Source organism: Portunus trituberculatus, chromosome 39, assembly GCF_017591435.1.
Source record: "Portunus trituberculatus isolate SZX2019 chromosome 39, ASM1759143v1, whole genome shotgun sequence".
Taxonomy (NCBI): Eukaryota; Metazoa; Arthropoda; class Malacostraca; order Decapoda; family Portunidae; genus Portunus; species Portunus trituberculatus.
This window is the reverse complement of record NC_059293.1, coordinates 8,013,504-8,023,503: the sequence shown is the minus strand read 5'-3', so window position 1 is coordinate 8,023,503 and position 10,000 is coordinate 8,013,504. Positions and strand designations below refer to the sequence as shown.

Below are 10,000 nucleotides of genomic sequence, written 5' to 3'. Positions count from 1 at the left end.
GGGGACGCCACCAGGACCGTCTCCCTCTCTGACATGCAAGGCTCATTCTTCCTACTGTTTATAGGTACGTAAAGAGAGAGAGAGAGAGAGAGAGAGAGAGAGAGAGAGAGAGAGAGAGAGAGAGAGAGAGAGAGATGTTTTGAGATATATGAAATCACAGTGGCTCACACGTCTCTAGTCCTCGGCACGGCACCTTCCTGTCCTCGCTCTTCCGCCACTAAGTGCCTCGTCTGCCTCCAGGGTTCGTGCTCGCCGCCGTCATCATCACCGGAGAGTGCATTATGCGGAGCTTCGTCGGTAAAAGCGAGCCCGGCTCCCGCTCCAGCACGGGGACGCTGGTCAAGCCGTTCATGGCTTAGAGACCTTGAATTCCTGCAGAACATGTTGTCCTTTACTCTACGCTCTTCCTCCTCCAAGCCGTCCTCCCCAGACTCCAACTCCTACTTTTCTTCCCATTTCGCCCCATCTCTTGGCACAGCACCCGCCGCCCCAGCCTCTCCCTGCCCACTGTGCCGCCGCCTGATCTCCTGCACTTCACCACCCCGCCAGTTATCGACGAGTACCTGGTGCCGCCTCCCATCACAACCCAGCGCCAGTCACTCTGCACGCCCACCCGCCCACACCACTCGCCGCGCCGCTCACTCCCCATTCACATCACCCTTCCTCACGACCTCGACTCCCCCACCACGCCGCCCCCCTCCCCATCACCTGAGTCCAGCTTGATGCTTTTCGAGTGAGATTCCCGCTGACCACTACCACCACCAGTGCCTCCGTCTGTAACTGATCCTGTGACACTTACGCTGCTTGTGTAATGTTGTTACTGTATTGCACGCTATTCCCTGTACCCTGCCACGCTATGTCCCTGCATTCTACCACTCTAAGACACTATTTTGCTGCAATACGCCCTTAAGTTTCACACTAGACAGGGTTTTTTTTTTTCTTTTATAGAGACTCTATACCTGTCTTGATGTGTTGGTGACTCAATTGTCTGCAGAATAGTGATATTAGTCTCACGAAGTTTTTTAGGTTCCGCAAGATTAGGATAGACACACATCGGAAAAACAAAAGTTCAAACATGCCTAGATATACTATTACTCAGGAAGATTATAAAGCAATGCTCATAATACATGTCCAGCCTACCAGTTGCTTCATTACTCATCATAGTTTTGGATTGTGTAAGTGAAGATCTTTGCGTCAGCCATGTTGTCCATCAAGCAAGGCCGTCCACTGTCTTGAGGGTGGGAGTAGTAAGTAACGTCAGAAAGACAGCAGTGCCAGATGGTAACATTTTACGCCACGACGTCAGGACAACCAGCCAGAAGCCATCTAAGTGCATTGACATAAAGGCCATAGCATTAGCAATGATACAAGAAGGCCTACAATAGGATACAATAGGCCTACAAGTGGCAGTCCCAGTCAGTATGTAGTCCCTTTATGTGGCATGTTTGCTTCACTCGCTTTTCTTCTGCACAGCTTCCCTCGCTCCTACACGGTCCTGTTACCACGTCACCGTGACACACACTTCGTGATGCTCACTCGCCTCACTCAAAGCACAACTAACGCACAACTACTACATTTCCCGCCTATCACCTCGATTCACGCCTCGACCCACCTTTCCCTGCCAACCACCCCACCCCGTATACACTGCTACCCTCAATTGGCTCAGTCTCTGTGTGCTGTTACCTACACCCTCTCCGTGGTCTATCCACGGTCAGCTGGTCACAAGAGTCTTGGGGCAGTGGACGGCCCTTCCCTGTGTGGGCGCGGCGCCACTTAGTGCTGTAGTTGCCGCTTCACTTTAACCTTGCAATATAGGAAACAATAGATGGTAAATGTAACCATATTTTACTACAATACCTATTATATATAGAAATTATATGCCATGTATAGAACTTAGAGTATTGTTATAGTGATGCGAGAGGCAGTACTGTGCACTGTGTCTAGTCAAGAGTGATTCATAGAGAATAGTACGTAACGAAAACTGTCATTGTCTGTTTGATCGTCTTTTGTGTTATGGGAAGGTTGTGCTCAATCCTTCCTTCACCTTCTGGACAGGAAGGCTTCTGCTGGACACGTGCCTGGCTATCTGCCACGAGGCTTGAACATTTCCATTTTTCAATTTATCGAATACATTATCATTTTGAGACCTTGAGTTAACTTTTATATACATGTACAAACTGTGGTTTTTTTTCTTTTAATTTAGTTTTACTTTGAATTCCAATGTTTTAAGTAACGCCCTTGCTTTCATCCCGTCTCGAGCCCCCAATGGGGCGCCACACGCCACCAGTGTATGGCGTCGTGAAGACAGTAGAGGCAGTAGTGAGCTCACACCTACACAGAGATTATATAACGCTCATGTTGATGTTCATGTTTGGGTGAACTGTCCAGAGTGTTCGGCAACACCCACAACACTCGCCAGCCCTCCGCTACGCACGGGCTGCTCAGACTGCACCCTTCCAAATACTATTTTTTTTTCTGGAATTTGCTCACTATATATACGTAAATAATAAATGAAAATACAAAATGTTATATATATATATATATATATATATATATATATATATATATATATATATATATATATATATATATATATATATATATTTCAAATCCATCGGATGGTTGTGTTGGGCATCACATCGTAGTGGTGACTTGGATGGTTCCGACGAAAATTGTCACAACATCGAGGGCCAGGATGCCGTCCAGTGCAGCACCAGTAGCCTACATGTTGGGATGGAAGTTATAACACTACTCATAGTTATAAGATGGCCTCTGCTGCGGCATGCCCGTATTGCCGCTGTTGGCCAGGTAACTCTTGAAGGGCAGGAGTTGATTAATAAGTTAGTCAGTCAGTCAGTCATTTGTCTTCACACCAAATGTCATCATTCCCACGAGACACCAGCACGTCATCATCACCAACAGCAGCACAACCACAGCAGTGACGATGCTTACTACATATTGAGCTTTGTTGTGGCGATCAGCGGTCACGTCCTCAACCTGCGACCAGAGGGCCTGCAGCAAGCCATCAGTGAACACCACACAGCAACACTGTGATGCAATCATCATCGCCAGGCTGGCCGCCGGTCAATGCTGAAACAAAATACGCTGTCTTCAAGGGATGAAAATTCATATATTTGGGATAAATCGGAACAAGTTAAATTTAGGGAAAAGAGAAATTGTAATTTGGGAATAAATTAGATCTTTATATTTGATTTTGTTTTCTACCTATGAAATGAATGGAGCGATGTGTTTACCTTACGTCTGTAGCATTTTGGTTCGTAAACTTGATTTCCGTAAAACTGAATTTAGAAATACCCATTAAAACATAAGGTTACCCCTAAAGTAACATTGCAGTTTTCTATGAAGAAGGCTCTGCGTAGAAGGACAAACTGCTTTAGCATCCTTGCAACTCCAGCAGGTTCATTTCTTTACTTTCATCCGTAACCTCCCTGACCAGAATAATAGGCTGTCATTTCTGGGAAGTTCAGTCAAACCATTATGATATGATATTGAAATTCTTCCATTTGGCTGCTGAGAGAGAGAGAGAGAGAGAGAGAGAGAGAGAGAGAGAGAGAGAGAGATAGGAACACCGACCATTGACTCGAACTTTCAGCCACAACCCGAAAAAGTTCATTGTTCCAAGGATAGGTGGTGCTGAGGGGCTCGGAGTGTCTTTCTTCGGTCAGGAGTTGCGAGACGGGAATGAGGAAGTCAAATAAAAGGTCATCGTGACGTAGACAGCGGTGCGACCTAATACTGAGAGCCCGTAGGAGAAAGGCTGGGTGAGACGAGATGAGATAAGGAGGAAAAATGAGGTGTGAATAAATTAGATTAGGTGCAGAGAAGATGAAGAAAGATAAATGAAATGAGAGGAGTTAAGAGATGAGAAACGAGATTAAAGAAGGAGAGAAAAGACGAGATGAGATAAGGTGAGGAAAAATATCATCATACGACACAAACTGCAACGAGAGACAGCGAGATGAGACAAGACGAGATGAGACGAAGTGAGGTGAGACTATGCAATGTTACTAAGTGAAGTGAGACTTGACGAGACTAAGTGAGATTAAGGCTATACAAGATAAGACAGAGCAATATAGAAGCAAAACTAGACAGAAATCTCATTCTTTAACTCTAATCTAGTCAAAATCAACCTTCTAGTTTCATTCGCCCAAATTTCACTTTAACGCGTCTATTCTTATTGTTTGCTTTTAATTTCTAACCCGAAATCAATACATAGTCGACACAGCGCTGCATTAACATCTGTGACATACTTTAAAAGGAAGAGGAGGTACGGATGGGTGGATAGGATGTTGATAAGGGGGGGGGGGACTTTTGAATATTGTGACATTTCGTACTGGAATGTTACACCACCAAGGCCTTACCGCTGCGCTTGGATTTCTAAACGGCGGTTACCCTTCAACACTCACATTCCTGCGTATTTCATGAATGTCAGAGAGAGAGAGAGAGAGAGAGAGAGAGAGAGAGAGAGAGAGAGAGAGAGAGGTAGGGGGGAGCCTCACCAGACCGACTAAAAGAAAAAGAAAAAGACAAGAAGAGAGAATGAAACATTAGCAGCAAATAATCCACTTTTTTTCATATCTTGCAGCGCAAAAACCAAGATTTAAGTCAAGTTGGTCCAAATTATTTAATCAACATGCTCTTGCTCATCTCTCACTTAAACTTTGCAGCTTTTTTTCTGCGTTTTTTTCTTCTTTCATATCCAGCATTCATATAATAATAGCTCAGCTGTAATTTCACAATCCAGCCTATGCGATTGACTTGAGTGTGACGTCAAGGCTCTACAAAGACAATGATTGGCTGATAAATACAAGATGGTGAGTTTCAGAACATTTGAATAATCCATCCTTTTTTTTTTCTGATTTCCAGGTTACAGTATCTTACTTGTTCGAACTCCCAAAGTTTGTAAGTTTTTCTTACATGACGCCTCCTATATCAGCAAAAAACATGACAGTAGTTTCCACACAGTAATTAAATCAAAGGAGATGTTGCAAATTTGGGAAATCATAAACGAGAATAATCAAAAGAAGGAATGAGAAAGTTTTTTCACTGTTCTGTTGTAAAAGCTGCTTGTGCTATTGTTATCGACATGTATATCTCTCCTTCCCACTCAATAGGGTTAAACGAGACAATTTGTGACGCTTTGTCTCCTTTTGATCGTCTACAACACTCAACAACTCAACGCAGTGTGACCACATCAACTATTCTATGCTTCAATTTTCACTGGCCAGCACTCCATAAAACCAATCGTGCTCACTCCTTTGAACTGTTGCGAGACGTTTTAGTAATGTTTCTCAAATTCCTGGAAACGCTGCGGGATTCCTAACCTCACCTCCAGGCAGCCTCTGATCCCTTCCCTTTTCACCACTATTACGCTTCCTCATTCAATTCCTAGTAGTGGCTGACTTCCTGGAAGCCGCCCTCCTTTTGCTAAACCTACGAAACTATTACAGGGCGTTCTTTACAATAGTGGCTCGATCCCTGCCCCTCCGCTCCTCGCCCTAAACCTCATAGCCTCTCCAGCAGCCAGCGCTAAGGCCAAAGTACGCGTCTTCAAAAGTATGTGTGTCATTACAAATTCAACAGCAGTGCGTCTAGGAAAATGTTAGTAGGGTAAAGGAAAGGAAAACTAGATGACTCTTGAATGATGCAGAACAAGCTTACTTTCTTGGTAACCTCCGTGGTGTGTCGAGAGGAGCAGCAGACGTGAGTGTTGCTGGAAGTTGTCATGGCGTAGTCTTCTTGAAGGATGCTATTGACTCGTAGAATAAAACTAGTTGACTTTTGTTTATTGCAATGCAAGACAGAAGACAAAAAAGGGAAAAAAGGACTAGAAAAAGGTTCAAAAGAAATTCTTTTAATAAGTAATAATCTATACTAAGGAACGTAAAAAACGTAAAAAGTGTGCCAGATTACGTTTCTTAAACCAGCCCTCACTTCCAAAATATTTCTTATATGATAAAAAAAATTCTACTGTATTTCGCCACCTTGCATTATGAAGTATTACGGAAAATCTGATCCTTCTCATTCCAGTCATCATCCCCAAAGACATTTTCTGAAAGAATTCGTAATAGACTGATTCGATCCCTTTCGGTCTCGTCATCTTCAATTGCGCAACAGTATCGAAGACGTCTCTTATTCAAACATTTATTTCCAGACATATTTCCTGAGAGACTTCGAAATCCAAACCGGTTCGATCCCTTCCGTGTATCGCTTTCTTCCATACTGCAACAAATACTATCGAAAATCATGTCTCTCATTCAAACACTTATTTTCGGATATTTTCTGAATGAATTTGAGATCTCAACTCTTTTTCATTATTCCTTATCCTGCCATCTTTTATTGTGAATGGAGTATCGAAGATGGCCTGTATTTTTTCAACGATTACTTTCAGGGCCGCCCCTAGCCATTTTGGTGCCCTAGGCGAAATTACTACTTGGTGCCACCTCTTCCCTCCGGGACACAATTAGGTGACAGCTGTCCGGCGGCGCCCCTCCAGCAGATGGCGCCCTTGGCGACCGCCTATATGGCCAATGCCAATGCCCTGATTACCTTCAAAGACACATTTTCTCTTTAAGTGTTCAGAGTTATTTCTTTCCTTCCTTGTCTTGAAGCCTTCTGTTGTGAGATATTATCGAGTATTGTTTCACATTTCAATTAATGATTCCAAAGAATTATCTTAGAATATTGGAAACCTAACTTTTTGTCTTTTCATCTATGGTGCCATTAGTAGTTTTAAGTTATCGAATATAATGTATACTATCCCACTGGCTAGTTGTAATAACTTCTAGAAATCCATGAAGCTGCAAGCTCTTCCACTCCTCTCTTTGTCTTGTGTTGTTCTGCAGTATCGAAGATCTTTCTCACTGAACCACAGATTCACAAAGACATTTTCTGAAATAATTCCAAACTACAACCAATTCCTCCCTTTCGTATGTCGCCATCCTCTGCTCTGCAGTTAGTGTTATGAAAATTAAGTGCATTATTGCAACTAATTTATTTTTAAAAGCACTGTGGTCAGAGTCGCGATTAATGCTATTCCTCTGTATCTCGCCATCTTGTTTTGTGGAAAGTATAAGAAATATTATCATTATCATAATATAATTTCCAAAGATATTCGTTCTTTTTGGAAGTCCTCGAAATCCTGCCTGATGCAGCTTCTTCCTGTCTCGCCTTCATCTATTGTGAAATAGTATCGAAGATGATGTTTCTTATTCAAACACATTTCCAAAGACATTCTTCTCTTAAAATTCTCAAAATTTCAACCATTTCTACAATTTCTTTGCCACGTTCCCTTACGGAACAGTTTCAGAAGCCTCTCTTGAAACTACGAAAAAAAGATCAAATAACTTCCTTTACGCAAGCTTAAGACACGGTCATCTATTTATATCCATTGGTGACTTCACAAGTGAGAGGAGGAAGAGTGAAGGGTAAAAGACAGAAAGGGGCGGTGCCATCACCTAGCCTCTCGCAAGGCCTCAGGAAGTGAGTGGTAGGGCGGCGCGGAGTCACGTTGTGGTCTGTAGGTCACTAAGACACGATATAAATGACTAAATACATCCCCGCCTCACAGAACACCCATCCCCTCCTTCCCCCGTCACACCAGAAGGTCACTGTGCAAATTTGATAAGCATTCCAGAAGTGGGCAAGGAGGAAGACTGATCAATGAAGAGTGAAGCTGAGAGTGTCTCTGGGCCAATCAGCAAGCGCCACGTTTGTTAAGTAGCCAATAGGAGTAAGGATTAGGTTTGAAATGCATCTCCTGTAATTAAAAAGGATATTTGGTTCTCTTAGATAATTATGTGGTGAAAAGTGGAGGATGGAAGTGATGACGATAGCAGTTAGGGGAGAGAGGAAAATGAGGAAGAAGAGATGGAGAGAGCAGGAAGGAAATAATTATTGCTATTTGTGAGGATAAACAAATGGAAGAATTGAGAGAGAGAGAGAGAGAGAGAGAGAGAGAGAGAGAGAGAGAGAGAGAGAGAGAGAGAGAGAGAGAGAGAGAGAGAGAGCAAAATTAATATTGTCAGATCACAACGACATAACTTTCCTCAATATTCCAGGTTAATTTAGAGGTTGCCACTGACGCTCACTTCCTCTCTCACTCACGCAAAATAAACAGACGTCCAGACAAAATTTGACTCCGATAAATGTTTTTTTTTTTTTTTTCGTCATTTTATAAGACTTCTCCCAACGAAAAAGTGAAAATTTTAAAGCCGAATCATATATATTAAGATTAACCAGCTGCAACAGTAGCAGCAGTGGGACTTCTCATGGTATTTGGGTAACATTAATATATTAACGCGTATGTGGCATAACATTTCCTTCGTTCTCGTCTTTAGTTACTAGTTCAAGGACGTCGATGGGCGAAGAGAACGGATTCAGATTTTGGAGAAATTGAGGATGGTTACACGAAGTCGATGATCCACCAAGAATTCTTAGAACTTATGTAACTTTTCAGTTTTTTATTTTTTTGACTGCTTTTACAATTCCAAACTGTGGTATGATTCGACATTTCACCCTGTACATTCGAAAGGTGTCGGGGCCGGACGTGATTGGAAGCCTGGTGTCGAGGGGCGGGTGTGACATATGCCTTGGCTGGTGACTGGCTACTCTTATCATCCGTCACGCCTGCGCAGCTCCAGGAGGCAGCGAGCGACCCCCCATTTGCCCCCGCGGGCGCAGTGTTCCCACGACCAGGGTTACAGTGAGTCCTGCCGATGTAGTGTCCCAAAGCAGGTAAGCTTTTCACGGCAATTGGAAGCCAAATGAGGCCGGAGTGTGTTGCGGATTGTTAAGTTTGGCATCCGTTATGGTATGGCTGCGTGAGTAAGCCTGGGAGTGTTCTCAGTGGTGTGATTGAGGAGGCTTTACGTTAAAAGTGATATGTTGCGTCAAACTGATTGACACAAGGCCTTGTTGATCTTAATCACTCAAGGCGAGTAGAAGTGTCGTAGTGCCTTTGACCTGGATTGCTCGGTTCATAGAAGTCTCCTGCATTTCCATGAATCTTCAAAATTTATGCATTTCCTAAAGAGAGAGAGAGAGAGAGAGAGAGAGAGAGAGAGAGTATGTGATAGTGTGCTAAAATATCACGCAGCGCCTCGTCTGCAGCTTTTCCTGGTCGCTTGACACTGAAGTGCAGCTTTTTATTTTATTTTATTTATTTTTTTTTTTTGGCAGCGCACGTATTACCCTTTGGTCTCCTTACATTGAGGAGCGGGGGCCATTATGGGTGAGCATTACAGCGAGCAGTGTTTACAGAGAATGACGGATTATGTACGCGTGGTTGGTATGTGGCCACTGAATTCTTCGCGTCCTTGTCGATAGAGGAAGTGCTTTTATAAATAAATAGTTGGGGTGGCTCCTCCTGGTCGAGCGGCGAGACGCGTGCGCGATGTTTGCTTCCTGAACAAGTCCTGGCTATGGCAGCGCCTGATGGGATCCTTGGTCAATGTACAGTGACTGCTGATGGTGTGGGGCGTCTCCGGGACTGATTCATTCAGGTGTGTCTTATCGCGCTGACCGCCGGTGAACTGCTGACGTTCGCCTTTGTGTGACACGATATTAAAGTCAAAGTCTGATGAAAACATGCACACCGCTATTCATATTTCGTCACGAGTATCATCGGAAATGTTTGTTTACTATCTAAATTCCTGTAATACAGGATTTTTACGAACAACGCCTTATGAAGATACTTACTTAAGCAATGCTACACTTGATCAGTGCTTTTATAAATGACTTTGAAGGAACTGTTCAAACTGAGGCAATGTACGTGGTCAGGTGGCAGGATCTAAGTAGGAGTCTCAGCCTCCCAGCACATTGGGAACACTCCCGCGTGCTTGTAGTGTAAATGCAGTGAAGAGTGCGGTGAAGTAAAAGTGTAGTGCCGCTAACTAAACGTGGTTATATTGTCACTAGATACTCTCAGTGGTTGTCTGCAGTGATTTATTCTACATCATATTTTACTTTCTTCATAGGA

At 43.4% G+C, this 10,000-nt stretch overlaps 2 protein-coding genes across 3 annotated transcripts in view; both read left to right on the top strand.

Moving 5' to 3' along the window:
- The window catches only part of LOC123515671 (ionotropic receptor 93a-like), a 66,968-nt gene extending 64,449 nt beyond the window's left edge, over positions 1-2,519 (top strand). The window contains 2 exon segments of the mRNA XM_045274496.1: positions 1-64; positions 241-2,519. The exon segment at positions 1-64 is cut by the window's left edge and continues 94 nt beyond it. Coding sequence (XP_045130431.1) covers positions 1-64; positions 241-359 — 183 coding nt within the window. The 3' untranslated portion in view covers positions 360-2,519.
- Positions 2,520-8,709: 6,190 nt separating this feature from the next.
- Positions 8,710-10,000, top strand: part of LOC123515670 (ionotropic receptor 25a-like) — a 42,820-nt gene continuing 41,529 nt past the window's right edge. For both annotated transcript variants that reach the window (XM_045274494.1, XM_045274495.1), the window contains exon 1: positions 8,710-8,757. The gene's annotated coding sequence lies outside the window, so the exon portion shown is untranslated. The remainder of the gene's footprint in view (positions 8,758-10,000) is intronic.